Source organism: Vombatus ursinus, unplaced genomic scaffold (genome assembly GCF_900497805.2).
Source record: "Vombatus ursinus unplaced genomic scaffold, bare-nosed wombat genome assembly UNPS02011591.1, whole genome shotgun sequence".
Classification (NCBI taxonomy): domain Eukaryota; kingdom Metazoa; phylum Chordata; class Mammalia; order Diprotodontia; family Vombatidae; genus Vombatus; species Vombatus ursinus.
Window position 1 is genome coordinate 3613131 of NW_020951369.1, and position 16678 is coordinate 3629808.

Consider the following 16678-nt stretch of genomic DNA (forward strand, 5'->3'; position numbering starts at 1 on the left):
CCTCTCCACTCACTCAGTCACTACCCTAGTTTAGACCCTCATCTCCTCTTTCCAGAGTTACTGCAATGGCCTTCTTTTGGTCTCTGTGCTTCACGTTTCTCCCCACTACAATCCCTCACCTAGCTGCCAAAGTGATTTTCCCAAAACTTAACATAATCACATTACCCCCAACCCCTATTAAACATCAGTGGATTAAATATAAATACCTCTGTTGGATATTAAAACTGTTCAACACCTGTCCCCTTCCTACCTTTCCAATCTTAATATACTTTATTCTCCACCTTGAACCCTGAATTCCAGCCAGTGATCTGCTGGCCACTTTATCTCCATTCCTTTGCACTTGCTGTCCGCTGTGCCTGGGACATACTGCTTCCTTACCGCCATCTCTTAGAAATCCTGGTTTCCTCCAGGATTTAGCTTGAGTGTCACCTTCTTCGTGAGGCCTTTCCCGGGCCCCCCAGCCACTGTTAAACTTCTTCCCCAAACTACCTTTTATTCATTTTGTAGTAGATTCACATGCACATGTTGTCTCTGTCATTAGAATGTAAGTTCCTTGAGGGCAGGGACTATTTCACTTTTGTCTTTATATTCCAGGCTCTTAATCCAGTTTCTTGAACACAGTAAGGGCTTAATAAATGCTTAGTGATTGAGTTGCATCCCCTGTACATAATTGGCACTTATTAAGAGATTTCTTGAATTAAATCAAACTCAGAGTGAAAAACTATCATAAAGTGCTGTGTATCATATAGACTTGGTTATACAGAGGGGTAAATCACACCACTTGTGTACATGGTGAAATGTCAGCTGGGTTGTTCATCTTTTTTGGTTTTTGAAGAGGACCAGTGATATCATAAAGGTAATGTCTTGACTTATCTATGAATTGGATTTAAGCTTGCATCAATGATATCAAACTCGTAGAAAAGGGGGACACTAAACCATACGTAAGGATCCTTTAGAAAGCCATATATTAACATTATCTATGTTTTGTTGTACCTTTATTATGTTACCTATTTCTTTATTACGTTTTATCTGATCCCAGAGGTGGCAGGCTATGTGTCTGATATCTGTTTTATAATTTCTCTTTCTCTAATACAGAAATTCAGGTGTTCTCCTTATTCTTTATGAACCAGCATCATTATAGGGTTTTACTGTGCCTGAAATGTTTGAATGATTCTCAAACTTACTTCCCAAAGACCTTACCCCCACAGTTCCCAGGTATGGATTAACTTAAGTATATAAAAATTTAAATTATCTCTTTAAGACCTCCAGGTCACTATGAAACAAATTTGGGCTTTCCATACTGTGTGTTTCCATAGCAGACTGAAACACCCCTTGCCATTTTCTAAACTGAAACACACCTTGTTTATACCTGAGGGAAGAAATAGCATATTCTGTAACCAGATCTTGCTATGTGTATTTAATATATTTAGAGGTTTGGGGGTATTTTTTAAATTAACTTTGCTTTTGAGTATAGAACATAAATATGAATGGTCTTTATTAGTTGAAGTCAGTTACCTCTTTCAAAGATCCTATCTGGAGGACACTGTGATACAGTGGAAAGCTCACTGAATTTAGAATGAATGAAAAAGCAGTCATTCATTCATTCATTCATTCATTCATTCACAGCAGAAAGATCACTGGCTTTAGAGTCAGACAACCTTGGTTTGAATCTCCGCTCTGCCCCTTATGACCATTTTGACCTTGGCTGGTCACATTCCTTAACTTCTCTGGGCCTCAGTTTCTTCATCTGTAAATTGAAAGATTTAGACTAGGTAGGAGGTGTCAGACATGGGACCTGTGGGTCTCATGTGGCCTGCAATGCTCCAGAGTGTAGTTCAAATCAGATTAAAATTTAATGGGGAAATATTTAACAAAATACATAAAAATACAATGAGATATACGTAATACATTATATTGACTTATTACATTAAGTCAATATGTGCCCTCCAGGAATTCCTTGTGTATGGTTTAATGACCTCCTGTTTTTATTTGAATTTGACTGCACTGGACTAGGTGGTTTCCAAGTTCCCTCCAGCTCAAAAATCCTATGTTCCATTTCAATAACCATTCCTCTATTTCAGGGCTTCTGAACCTAGGCTCAGTAAACTTTTTAAATTAGAATTATGATAATAGTATTTCAATATAATGGATATCCTTTTTAATCTCATGTATTTATTTCATGCATTTACAAACACCCTTCTGAGATAGGATTTGTGGGCCTCACCAGTCTGCCAAAGGGAGCCGTGAAACTCAAAAAAGGTTAATAGCCTTTGATCAATGAATGTCCTTTCAGATTGGAGCTGGAAGGGACCTTAGAGATCATCTATCCACCTGCTCATTTTACATATTAGGAAACTGAGGCCTGATTCACAAACATCATGAACAGAGGAAGGATTCAAACCCAGGTTCTCTGACTCTAGACCATGTTGTCTTCTTTTCATTCTAGCGTTTGAATTAAGTTGCCACTGAGAACAGCAAGAGAGGATTGACTCATGCAGGGAAGGGGGACAACAAACAGTCAGTACATTAGCATTTGTTAAGCACCTACAGTGTGCCGGTCACAGTGCTAAGTGTTGGGAATACAAAAAAAAAGATTTTCCTTGCTCTGGAATTTTCTTTCCCAACTACTTAGGGGATGGAGTTTTGGTACTAGGGTAGAGGTCAAGAACTTTCATTCACAGGATGCCATTCTACTTACTTTCCACATTCTGGTTAATTTCCATCAGCATCATTTGAAAATCTTCAGCTGGTGAAATCCTTCTTTTCTCTCATTAAAAGCTGCCTGGCATCTGTCTCCCAGTGATATATAGGGGCACTAACTTGGCTCTGAACTCTCACTAACTACTCTTGTTATAATGCTCTAACTGCCTGGCACTCCCAAGGATCATGCTATAAAGAGGGTGGCATTTACCCAAAGTGTCATAAATCATCTGAGCAAGCTACCTTGGAAAACTGAAGAAGGGCATTTTGCTTTAGACAATTCTAAGAGCTCTGCTCCCCTGGATTTACTATTTATCTTCAGCCATATTTCATTTTGAAACTAATGTCATTACTTCCATAACTCCATTTATACATGCGGTTATTTTCTATGGTTGGTTCAAACTCAGGAAAACTGATAGGTAAAGAGTGGAAGGATTAAAATGGTAGAACTCATGTTATTTCAGTGTGTGTAGGCCCACAGTCAAGCAGGTTATACATCTCAAGGGCTGAATTAGTTGACTCTACGGAAAGTTGTCCCTGTGATGAAGCATTTATTTATTCATATACATAGACTTTTAGAGTTGGAAGTTACCTTAGGGGTCATCCAGTCCAACCCCCTTCATTTTATAGGTGAGAAAACTGAACCACGGAGAGGTTACCTGGTTTCTGGCCAAGCTAGGACTAGAAGCTTACACTTTGTTAGTCTGTTCACTTACCTAGGTGGTTTTTCATTGTATGAGTATACCTTTTGAAGAGCACTGGACTTGGAATCAGGAAGGTTGGTCATTATGAGTTCAAATCCAGCCTTAGACACTTATTACCTGTGTGACCCTGGGCAATCACTTAACCCTCTTTGCCTTAGTTTCCTCATCTGGAAAAGAAAATGGCAAACCATACCAGTATCTCTGCCAAGAAAACCCCAAATAGAGTTGGACATGACTATATAACAGAACAACAAAAACATTTTTTACTCTTTAAAAAAAATATGCTAAAAGCAATATAAATGAAAATTAAGCTTATCTTTCATTTTATTTGTCAATATCAAACTTTAAGTCCATTAAGAATGATTTTCTGTCAGGAAATTATGTACTTACAGCAGTCTGCTTAAATAGTCAGTGTTAAGCCCTGAGCGGAAAAGCCTTGGGATTTTTTACTCTTTCACCAGAAATTTGTTAAATGAAAGGCATTATTTCTTTTTTTTTTTAACTTTTTCATCCCTCACTGTGGGGCAGAGGAGAGAGATTATCATTCCCACTAAATACACATAATTGTAACATGAGTCAAAAAAAAGATTCGAGATACTATGTTGCAAGTACAGAGAATTAAGGTTCTCTGAATTGTTAATAATTCCAGTTATTCCCAGCTGTATCTAATTTTAAATACTATTTAAAGTCTTGGCTGTTGTACCCTAATGATGAATCACAGCAAAGTTGCCCTCAAAAAATCAAACTCCCTGTCATCTTGATAATAGAAATTTAAAAAGAAAAAAAAAAAATGGCCAGCTGCAGATTCAAAGTTGAAAGAGGCTAGCCAAGATGTCATTCACAAGTGAGTTCTCATGGGAGATCCATATTTATTCTAAACTAAGGTTCACAGGCCATTTTTAACATCCGGGGGTGGCGTGGGGGAATACTATTCACTGACTTTTGTCATTAGGGGCGACGGGCATCGAAGATCGCTTACAGGATGGTGTCCCAGAAACTATTGCTAACTTGCGACAGGCTGGACTGCAGATATGGGTTCTCACTGGGGACAAACAAGAAACAGCTGTTAATATTGCCTATGCCTGCAAACTGCTTGACCATGATGAGGAAATCATTACTCTGAATGCTGAATCACAGGTAGGCATTGACTCTAACTGATGCAACATGATGGTGACAACCTGGTATCCATAGTCTCCCAAGAGCACTATGGAAAAACTCAGATAGGTGATTAATTTGATAGCCATGATGAAAAGGTGTGGTTGCTTTTCTCCCCCCCACCCCCAAACTTCCTTCCTAGGTACACCTATTCTGGGTTTTTAGTGGTTAGAGTTGTTTGTCATTCCACACATTGTTAGTGCTACAGTCGCTCAAACTTTTGAACCAATAGCATTGATATCTGGGCTTTGTGAATGTAGAGTTTGCCTTGCTATTCATTGGCGTGTAATCCGAGAAAATAGCAGCATGGGATTTAATGATGGGTCACACCTCCCCAGAAAAACAAAGTAAGGCAGACAAAAGTTATTTTAGAAGCGAATAAACCAGAACCCTTTGATTTTTTGATACCTAAGTTTAGTCAAGGAAGAATCTTCCTAGTAGATGTGCTTACATTTATTCACACAGTACTCATTGAGCATTTACTATGTACCCAGCATTGTATGAAGCACTGTGGGGGTTACAAAGAAGTATAGGACCCAGTCCTTGCCCTCATAGAACTTACTGTCCAGTGGGAGACTGGCAGCCTTACTCAAAAGTTCTATCCCCCAGCCCTTTGTTTATGGAACTACATCTTATGTAAATTTCTCCTCATTGTCTCTTCCCCAGTCTTCTAGGAAGCTAGGTGGTGCAATGAATAGAGCACTGGATCTGAAGTCAGGAAGAACTGAGTTCAAACCCCACCTCAGACACTTAGTAGCTGTGTAACACTGAGCAAGTCACTTAATCACTGTTTGTCTCAATTTCCTCATCTGTAAAAGAGGGATAATAGCCCCTGCCTCATAGGGTTGTTGTGAGAAACAAATAAAATAATATTTGTAAAGCAAGTAGCACAGTACATAGTACATAGTAGGTGCTTAATAAATGCTTATTGTCTTATAACTGAGTTCAAATCCCACCTCAGATACTTACTAGTTGTGTAACACTGGGCAAGTCACTTAATCTCTGTTTCCCTCAATTTTCTCGTCTGTAAAAGAGGACTAATAACCCCTACCTCACAGGGTTGTCATGAGGAACAAATTAAATAATATTTGTAAAGCAAGTAGTACAATGCCTGGCACATAGTAGATGCTTAATAAATGCTTATTTCCTTCCTTCTTTCCAGTACTTCAATGCATTGGATATGACTAGGTACATTTCCCAACAGGCAGTTGACTGAAAGCAGATATAACAGTTTAGGAAGGATGAGGCCAATTAAAAAGCTTTAAAAGGCCTCAATAAGTATGTATCACTGAGTCCTTTTTCATAGAGGCATCGGTTTAGAAGGAATTCTTAAAATAGCCCTTTTTTAGAAGCTGTATATAGTGACTTTTTCAAGTGCTTTGCACTAAGTCTGAGATACTTCTAGTTTTCCAAAGAAATCAAGAGGAAGGCACCAAAGAAATACAAAGAATTATTTCCTGGGCTTCTGTAACATGTTACAAAAATGAATTACTGGTATCATTGCCAGATTAATCTTCTTATGTACAGATCTAGTTATATCACCCTTGTGCTCTAGACCCTTTAATGGCTCCCCATTACTGACTAAATAACAACTAAGATCCTTAGCTTCCCATTCAGATCGCTCTCCAAAATGGTACCACCTTTTACCTCTCCAGCCCCATCTCATAAATGCAGTCAAACCAAATTACTTCCTGTGCTTCCTTGCCTTCTTCCCTTTGCTCATATGATCCCAAAGTCTAGGAAATTCCCCTCCCTCTAAATTTCACCTGTTGAATTCACCCTTATCCTTTGAGATTTAGTTAAAATGGTTCCTCCATCATGAAACCTTCCCTGATGTACCTCCCACCAATAGTTCTCTTTCCTCCTTCAGTCAGCATAGAACACTTGAACTTCTCATTCACTTAGATTTTTCATTATATATAATATTTATTCATATATATTCATATATTTAACTTTTCCCCTTCCCTCCAAACCAAACCAAAGCTCTATCATAAAATGGCCCATATCCTATTTAATTTTTGTATCCCACCCACCTCTAGATAGACTAGGGATTTACTAATGTTGACTGAACTGAATTATGAGGTTTCCCACAGTGAAAAATTGAGGTATCTGTCACTATAATATAAATAATTGGTTTAGATTCTTATATGATAAAGGGAAAGTTTTATCTTATTTTCTGAAACTTCTTAAATCAGTACCTCAAGTTTTATTCCAAATCAAAATTTGTTCTAAGAAATTTAATATATCTAGTGGGTAAACTCATAATGGATAAGTTTTTCTTTAGGTCCTGTTGCTGTTTTGTTTTTGGTGTTCAGTTTTGTTTTGGTTTTTGTGTATTTTGTTTCAGGAAACATGTGCTGCTTTATTGGAACAGTGTTTATACTATGTGGAGTCAAAATTTTCAGACAGTGGAGTGAAGAAATCTCTTGGAAAGGTGAACGTTGGGGTCACTTCTCTCCACCCGCCTTCCCCATCTGCTGCCGCATGCCCCAACTTAGGCCTCGTGATCGATGGGAAAACTCTGGCATATGCACTGGACAGAACCTTGGAAGACAAATTCCTTTCTCTAGCTAGGAGATGCCGTTCAGTCCTCTGCTGTCGATCTACTCCATTACAAAAGAGCATGGTGGTAAAGCTGGTCAGAAACAAACTGAAAGCCATGACCTTGGCAATAGGCAAGTATGAACAGTAGGCTGAATGAATAATGGATGGGTCCACCTGGTGTAGACTTAAATAGCCCTTTTTCAAAGTCTTATTACAAAGTAACATTTTTGTTCTTTATACCATGCCACAAACAAATCTCCCTGGATTAAAAAAAACAACAACAACTTCCTAATTTATTTTAAAATTATGCCTAATGCTGAGAATTGCCAGAGGGTATGATGAGTAGCAAAGAGAAAATGCATGATTTCTTCAGTTACTCTGTGGACCAGTATTTTGTATTGTAGGTAACTCTTCTATTGAGGTAACTCCCAACCTTTCCACACCTTAGGAGAAAATCATTATGGGTTGCTGTGGTAAAATGTTCATTGCAAAGTGGCCAAGCCTTTAGTCATATAGTTCTCTGAAATTAGCAAGAATGTTGTTCAAACAGTAGACTCAAAGGCCATGGTTGGATCCACTCACTCACTCATATTCAGAACCTTAATCGCACCCCTGGCTTTAGCCCTCGTCAATTCAAGCGAACCTCTATTCCATGACCAAAGGATCCAAGTAGGATTTCGAACACAGAAAATATATAAAATATAGTAGCAATAGCTATCAGCATATATTAATATGTCACTAATAAAATAGAATGTAGAACTTGTCCCATACTTTAGAGGGTGGTAGTAAGAGTATTAGCATTTAAAAATGCTTTCAAGTTTTCAGAGTGCTTTACAAATATCTCAGTTTATCCTTACCCCAGCCTGGGGAGGAAGGTACAATTATTATCCCCATTTTACATATGAATAAACTGAGGCTGACAGAACCTAAGTGACTTGCCCAACATCACACAGCTAAGTTAAGTGTTAATTGTCTAAAGACACATTTGAATTTAAGTCTTTCTGATTCTAGGCCCAGACCTCTATCCATTTCATCAGTAGCTGCCCATTACTAAGTCAAGGCAGATAGTCAATACCATCAATAAGGTATCTATAAGTGGCATTGTCATTTATTGCCTGTATGACTTCAACCAAGTCACTTTATCTCTCAGAGAGTGTTTCCTTATCTTTGCATAAGACCAAGCCTAGGCAAAATCAGGAAATGGGCAAGTTGCTATGCTATACTTTTGTATCCTTCTCTAACCTTTTGGGCCTCTGTTTCCCTCCTCACTCCTAAGTATCCAGACTCTCTATTACTCTCTGGCAGCCTTTCCTTTCTGATTGCTGGTTCTTCTCCACTGCCTCACTTAGATGCTTCAAAATATTCCTCCATCCTTCTTCCCCTTTTATAAGGTCCATTCTCTCCAGACAGTCAAATTTAAAGTTGTTGGGAGGACAGCATCTGTTTGAGCTTATTAGCATCAAGATATGATTGCCCCTAAGGAAATTTGCCTTTTTGGAGATACATTATTAATCCAAATGGTGAAATTTCATCTCAATTAATTTGAGATGAGATGAGTTGCACTCTTTAAAACATTTCAGTCCGCCTTACATGAGGCCAAATCTTGTCTTTGTTCATAACTTGTAACTTCTAAATCTCAATGAATTAACCCCCAAAAAAAAATTGCCAAGCATTTACTCTGTACTAGTCCTTGCCCTCAAGAACCTTACTCTCTAATAGGAGGAGACAATACACTTAGGGGAGTATTGGCCAGGGTGTGATACTTTGACCCAGAATATTACTGGGATGGTGAGTTGGAGTCAAAGGGGAGTAAATTGACCTACCATTCAAGGAACAGTGATCTGATCATGCATCCAGAACTAAAGGGAAGCCAGACACAGCAGCAAGATGATTGGTGGGTAGATGGCTTGGGGTTGAGAAGTAAAGTATGGCCTGAAGTCACAGACCAGGAAAGGAACTCACCCAGAGACTTTAGAACCTCCAGGTCATGGTCACTAGTTGAGGGCAAGGTGTCTGGCAAGTAGATAGCCAGGGAATAGGGAATAGTCTCCAGAGGTGGAACCTCAGAAATTCAACAGGAAAGAAGAATCGTCTAGTGGATATAGGGCTGTATTTGGAGTCAGAGAACCTGAACTCCAATCCTGGCTCCATTCACTGCTACCTCTGTGGAGTTGGGCAAATCACTTCACTTTTTGGGTCTCAGTTTCTTCATCTGTAAAATAAAGGAAATATACTAAGATATCTTTCAACTCTAAACTTTCATCTCAACATTTAGTGATACTTTTTTTTTTTTTTTAGCAAAAGAAAGTTTCATGTGGTAAAAGATGCTTTCTAAGGGATCGAACAAGCTGGTCTCCATAGTGATATGAGTCATATTCAAAAGAAATCTTGAGGTTGAAAATGTAGTATCTTCACTGATCACTTGCAAGCACAGAACCTATCACACTCTTTGCAAGTATTAGAAATATATCAGAGTGGAAAAACCCATGCCTGCATAATTAGCATTATCACCCCTTCAGTCTATTAATCTGTTCTTACAAAAGGAGTATTGTTTTTGAGTGCTGACCCTGTGATTTCTTAGGTTAAAGAATATATTATTGCTCCTGCCTACCCAATATGGGCAGGATTTGACCACTAAGGGACAAGACTTTTAAAAGGAAAAAGCAGCACTTTGATAGTAACTTTAAGTGGATATAGTAAATAGCTATGGGAATACTACAGAATGGGAACCCAATGATAACCATGTGTAATGGAGGGAATTTGTCTTTTGAACCCCTAAGCAAACATTTCAGAAAAGTTCCTTTGTCTTCTCTTGATAACAACAGCCTTCACTAATTTTACCAGGGGTCTCTTGGTACCATGGAGGTGACCCACCGTGGGACCATGGAGGGACCATGGAGCTCTCAAAGCTATGCTCATGGAACACAAGCTCTGGCTGGTTCTATCAAACTAGAAAGATTCTGATGGAAGTTCTCCACTCCCCCTCCCTATCTTCTGTGACTATTCAGATGGATTTGGAAGACTTGGCTGCCACTCCTAGTTCTGCTACTTAGTAATTGTGTGACTTTGGCTGAGTTACTTGCCATCTCTGAGCCTGACTCATGCTCAACCCCTGTTAAAGTTCCATTTTCGAACAAAAGGAGAGACATCTGTGGGTCATTCAACAGTTAAGAAAAGGAGGTTTTTACTTAGCCACAGCATAGAAAGGCTATTCAATGCTACAGTACTTAATTTGGATAGCTTGCCTCCATATGGAAACCATCTGGTCAACAGGGTATGGTATGGTGACTCTTTCCAATTTTTGAGACAACTGCCAAGTCTGAAGAGCCCAGACTCAATGTGGGTGGGCCTGTAAGGCCAGAGACCACCAGAAAGCTATTTCAAAGATGGCACAACTTAAGCCTTAGTCCACTAAGCCAATTAAGTCCTGGGGATAGCTTTGTTATTTTGGGGGGAGTAAAACTAGCTTAACCTATAGGAAAGGGTGGAGAGAAAGAGGAAGAGAAATCTGGTAGATAATTGACCCTATCACACCAGTTAAAGTGCTTTCTAGAGAATGCAAAGACCTGTAAATTTTCTGAGAATTCTAACACTAAGCCATAACCCATTAAACACCCTGTTTCTCAGTTTTCTCATCTGTATAATGAGAGAATTAAATCACGGTATAAACTAAATACAAAAATATAAACTAAATCACCCATAACTTAAGGGTCTGTGAACTGTTTAAGAAATATTTTGATAACTATCTCAATATAATGTTTTCCTCTGTATTTTATATTATGCATTTGAAAGTATCATTTTAAAGAGGGTTCAAAATCTAGAACTTTTCCTACCATACCATGCTGTCTTCATTGACACATAAGGTCCAGATCAGTAGACATAATAGCCCTGATGGATCCTTTCTTGGTCTTACCACATTTGTAGTGTTGTGTGTTCAATCATGGCTGCAATGTTTTAAGAGCTGCAATAAACGAGAGAGTGTCCAGAGACTTACAAGGATAGTAAAGAGTCTAGAAATAATGTCATGTGAAGCATAATGAGGAAATGGGACATGTTTCATTTGGTGAAGAAAAGACTTAAAGGAGATTTGATGAATGCCTTCAGATACCTTAAAATCCGTTGTATGGAAGAAAGAATAGACTTAATTCTGTTACTGCAAATGGCAAAACAAGGATCAGTGAATGAAAGGGATAGTGTGACAGATTCTCACTCAAAGTTTAAAAAAAAAAGACATTTAGATAACTAGAAATGTCCAAAACTAGAATGTACTATCTCAGAGTAGTAGGGTATCCTTTTTTTTAGGGGAGGGGGGAGCTAGGCAATGGGGTTAAGTGACTTGTCCAGGGTCACACAGCTAGTGTTATGTGTCTGAGGCCAGATTTGAACTCAGGTCCTCCTGAATCCAAGGCCGGTGCTCTAGCCATTGGGTCACCTAGCTGCCCCTGGGTATCCATTTTTGGATGTCTTCCAGCAGGCTGGATGATCAGCTCCTTAGAGAGAATACAAAAGGGATTCTTGAATGATAGGTTTAGTTAGATGGGCAGCTGTATGGCACAATGAAGTCAGGAAAACTCATCTTGCTAAATTCAAATCTGGCCTCAGACATGTACTAGCTGTGTGACCTGGGCAAGTCACTTAACCCTCTTTGCCTCAGTTTCCTCATCTGTAAAATGAGCTGGAGAAGGAAATGGCAAACCACTCCAGTATCTTGGCCAAGAAAACCCCAAGTGGGGTCACAAAGAGTTGGACACAACTGAAAAACGACTTATCAGCAACAAAGGTTGAGTTAGAATAGATGACCTCTAAGGTCCCTTCTTTCTCTAAGAGTCTATGATTCAAGACTTGCCTTTGCTGTTCAACTAGCTGTGTGCCCCTAAGTTAAGCAGTTTAAATCTCTGAACCATGGTTTGCCTGTCTAGAATGAGGAGGTTGAACTCTTAAGATCTCTCCCAGTTCCAACAGTCTATAAACAACTTAAATTTTAAGTTTTACCTTTATTTCTAAGGGATTAAACAATTTTCTAGCAAGTTGTTACCAGGAACAACCCAAGGCATGTTCTTTAATATTCTTAAGGCTGCTTAGATCTAATAATACTTAAGACAAAGCCATGGTATAATACCGTCTTCGTGCCATCACCAGAACCAGAAACTGAATTCTAAAGCATTTATCATCTGCGAGGAAACCCTGCTTCTCCCATCCATGTAGCATTAACCTTGGAAAGAAGCCTTTATATCATCCAGGAAGAGAAATGCTCTGAAGTACAGAACCTTTTTGTGTATTTACTTTCACAACCAGATCTAGATTCAAACAGTTCTGCCCTTTGTTTATTTCCAGGTGATGGAGCCAATGATGTCAGCATGATCCAAGTAGCTGATGTTGGTGTGGGCATCTCTGGTCAGGAAGGCATGCAGGTAATATCTTTGACCAGTATTTCTAGGGAAACAATCAAGGGATTGTCTGTGGGGCTTTTGTTCTGAAAGGGCTGCTTCTTAACAGTGAGCAATTGAAGAAACCATTGAAAGAATCCTATAGGCTTCTCCATTGGACTTTGTGCAGATGAGATGAAATGACAATTTGCATTTCTTCTCAAATAAACAAGTTTACAGCCCCCTCATATAATAAACTGACTTAGGCTATGAGAGGTAAGAAATATAAAGTTCTGACATAGTTAATCCTCCAATTTGCATATTTTCCATAAATATACAAAAGGACATGAGAGGCAGGGAGGTATCTTAGGTAAAGTACTACCCTTGAGGTCTGAAAATCCTGGGTTATCGCATCTCTGACACAGACTGGCTATGTGACCCTGAACAAGTCATCTACCTTCTCAGTGCTAAGCAACTCTCTTTTTTTATTTTTTATTTTTATTTTTTGGGTTGGGCAATGGGGTTAAGTGACTTGCACAGGGTCACACAGCTAATATCTAAGCAACTCTCTTAAGACTATTAAGTTACAGGAAAGGTGCTAACTTGTATTGGAAGAGGGGATTTCCTCATCTGATAGTTTGACATACCAATGAAATCACAGGCCCAGTTCCCAGCCCTATCATATAAAAAAGTAAAGCTACCTATATCTATGTGTGTTATTGTACAGTGGGCTATTCTAAAGGAAGGCTTTCTCTCTGAATTATGGCTCTTCCTTTGAAAGCGTATTTAGCATTCCTGGGATCAGAGTAGAGATTTGAAAAAAATGATCTCTTCCATGATTGAATATGACACACAGAGAGCTACTGGCCACTTTGACTTATGTAAGGATTTGTTTGACCTAAAAGATTGCCTAATTTCATTATCCTCAATTATAGTGGGCTCATAGAATTATAATATGATAAAGCTGGAGGGTACCATTGAGGTCATCCAGGCCAAATCCTTTTTGGGGGTGGGTCTAGGCAATGGGATTAAGTGACTTGCCCAGGGTCACACAGCTAGTAAGTATCAAGTGTTTGATCTGAGGCCGGATTTGAACTCAGGTCCTCCTGACTTCAGGGCCGGTTCTCTATCCACTGCGCCACCTAGCTGCCCCTAGTCCCCTCTTCTTAACTTCCCTATTACTGCACCACTTAGGGTACCACCATCTTCCTAGTCATCCTTGCCATCTATGTATCATCCTCCGTGCTACACTCTGTTTCTTACCCCCACCTCCATCTGGTCTATCATTGGTCAACTCCTGTCCTTTCTACCTTAGGAACATCTCATTTCTCTTCTCTGACACTGCCACCACTCTGGTGTAGGCCCTCATAACCTCACACCTAGTATAGTAGGCTGTTGATTGGGGTCTCCCAGCCAGAAGTCTCTCCTCCTGCCAATCCACGCTCCAGTCATCTGTCAGACTGATCTTCCTAAAGTATCTTTGTTGTTGTTCAGTTGTTTCAGTTATGTCAGATGACTCCTATTTGGGATTTTCTTGGCAAAGATACTAGAATGGCTTGCCGTTTTCTTCTCCAGCCCATTTTACAGATGAGAAACGAGGTGAACAGGGTTAAGTGACTTGTCCAGGGTCACATAGCTAGTAAATGTCTGAGGCTGGATTTATACTCAGGTCTTTCTGACTCTAGGCCCAGTGCTGTATCCCCTGAGCCACCTAGCTGCCTTCATAAAGTATAGCTCTGACCATTACCTTCAGGATCAAATATAAAACCCCCGGTTTGACTTTCAAAGTTCTTCATAACCTGGGCCTTTCCTACCTTTTGAGTCATCTTACGCCTTACTTCCCTCCCCATACTGTCATCCAGCGACACTGGCTTTCTTGCTGTTCATTGAACAAGATGGTACATTTCCTGACTCTGATCTTTTTTGTCTGCCGTGCCAAGAACACGTGTCCTTTTCCTCGTCGTCTCCACCTTCCAGCTTCCTTCAAGTCTCAGCTAAAGTCCCATATTTTCCGAGAAGTCTTTCCTTCTTAGTCTTAGTGTCTTCCCTCTGAGACTATCCCCAGTTTATGGTGTGTTTGTATATGTATGCATGTAATATATGTGAGTGTGTGTGTGGACATAATTGTTAGCATGTTGTCTCCCCATTAGAATGTGAGCTTCTAGAGTTCAAGGACTCCTAATTTTTGTTTATGGAGGGGATTGTTTTGCCTTTCTTTGTATTCCATGTTTAGCAATGCCTAGCACATAGTAGGTGCTTAATAAATGCTGACTGGCTGACTGACAAAGAAACCAGCGCACTTAGAGCTCAAATAATTTACCTGAGATTATCAGGCAGTTAGTAGCAGAGCCTGAATCCAATCTCCTGAGAGTTCACACATTACACTAACTCCACGTGTGGGATTATTATCTAGGAAATTCTCCGTCCTAGGACAGCTTCCTCCTGCCAAAAGCCAGGCCACAGCCTGACCTTTTGTTATCTGTTGATTTGTCCTCAGGGAAGTCTGATTACATTTAATGGACACAGGGAAAAAAAAAGCCATGGGCAGGAAAGCAAACATACTACAGTAAATCCTAAAAGAGAAGGAGGTATTATAACTTTGTGTGCTCTCGCAGATTTTGAACTATTTACTGTCAGAGAGAATTGACTATAGTGTACAGGAACCAGAGATTAACCTTTCCATTGGTTGTTGCTCTGGATAGGATAGGTCAGTAGTATTTCCCACCACTCACAACAGCACCATCGTGATAAGATTCTCCAATATTCAACGTTTAGACTTTCAGGTTATTTTTGAACTTTTTCACTTTTGACTGAGTTTGAAAATATCAATGTAACCTTACTTTGGAAAAGTATGTACAATCCCTGCCTTGAGAACTGTATAACCAAGCTTTTCTATGGTACCTACAGCTGTCAAGAGAGTATAGGCAAGACTGGAATGAAAACAGACCTTGTGGGATGGATCAGACAACAATTTTTTTATTCTCTTTTATAAAGGCGCACACTTATTTTCACCCCTTAGGCACTAGTTGGAGACAATAGAATCAGTTAAAATATAAAAATTTAAATTGACTTTCTATGGTGCTGTGGCCCTATAAGGATTACTAGAAAGTTTTTCCTACCTTTTTCCCCCCCATTTTGTTTGTTATTCAAGCAAAGAAATTCATCATATTGGGCGTATTGAAGAAATTTGGACAATAGAGGATTCCTTTTATTGGTTTCAGAATAAGGAAATACAGCACCCTGTTTTGTCAGCTTGGTTGTTTAGGATATGACACTAATGTGAAGTGTTTTATTACTGATTAAAATTTTAGCTTCAAACAGAAGTCAGTGTCGCCCTGCTGGAATGCAAGCCTGCATCCAAATGACTGCCTGAATAGTGCATGACATTCAGTCACAAGAGACAGCAGTTGACTGGTAATCCTGAGGCCTGTGCTCTATTCCCACCTTGGCCTCCAGTTGGCTTTGTGACCTTGGGCACATGATTTCCTCATGTTTAAAGGAGGGAATTGGACTAATGAGTTAATTAACCTTTTTTTTTTTAATTTTTTATCATGGGTCCCTTGTCAGAATGTTTTTAAAAACATAAAACAACATACACATGATTACAAAGGAAATCAATCATACTGAAAGTTACTTTTTTTTTTTTTTTGAAAAAGAAATTGACAGACTTCAGGTTGAAAACTCTTGGTTATTAAATGATCTCAAAGTTCCCTTCCGTTGCTGAGATTTTGTAAACTATGTGAATCCATCACCACTATTAAAAAATCAATTTGGGAGGGGCAGCTAGGTGGCACAGTGGACAGAGTACCGGCCCTGGAGTCAGGAGGAGCTGAGTTCAAATCTGACCTCAGATACATAACACTCACTAGCTGTGTGACCCTGGACAAGTCACTTAACCCCAATTGCCTCACCAAAAAAAAAAAAAAATCAACTTCGGGCAGTTAGGGGGCACAATGGATAGAACTCTGGCCCTGAGGTCAGGAGGACCTGAGTTCAAATTAGGCCTCAGACCAAACACTTGGCACATACTCGCTGTGTGACCCTGGGCAAGTCACTTAACCCCAATTGCCTAAAAATAAAAAAAAAATTTTAAAAAATCAACTTGAAGGACACATTTTACCCATGAGAAAGGAGTCATCTTCATATAGAAAAGATAATGTTTTACTTCTTATTTCAAGAGAATAACTAGATATATCAAAGTAATAGAAT

General features: G+C 39.3%; 1 protein-coding gene across 2 annotated transcripts in view; it reads left to right on the forward strand.

The window, feature by feature from the left end:
- The window catches only part of ATP10A (ATPase phospholipid transporting 10A (putative)), a 271184-nt gene that overhangs the window by 234094 nt on the left and 20412 nt on the right, over positions 1–16678 (forward strand). The window contains exons 13-16 of one of the 2 annotated variants that reach the window (XM_027856633.1): positions 1096–1215; positions 4357–4541; positions 6907–7234; positions 12438–12514. In XM_027856633.1, coding sequence (XP_027712434.1) covers positions 1096–1215; positions 4357–4541; positions 6907–7234; positions 12438–12514 — 710 coding nt within the window. The remainder of the gene's footprint in view (positions 1–1095; positions 1216–4356; positions 4542–6906; positions 7235–12437; positions 12515–16678) is intronic. The other variant, XM_027856634.1, reaches the window with a different exon arrangement.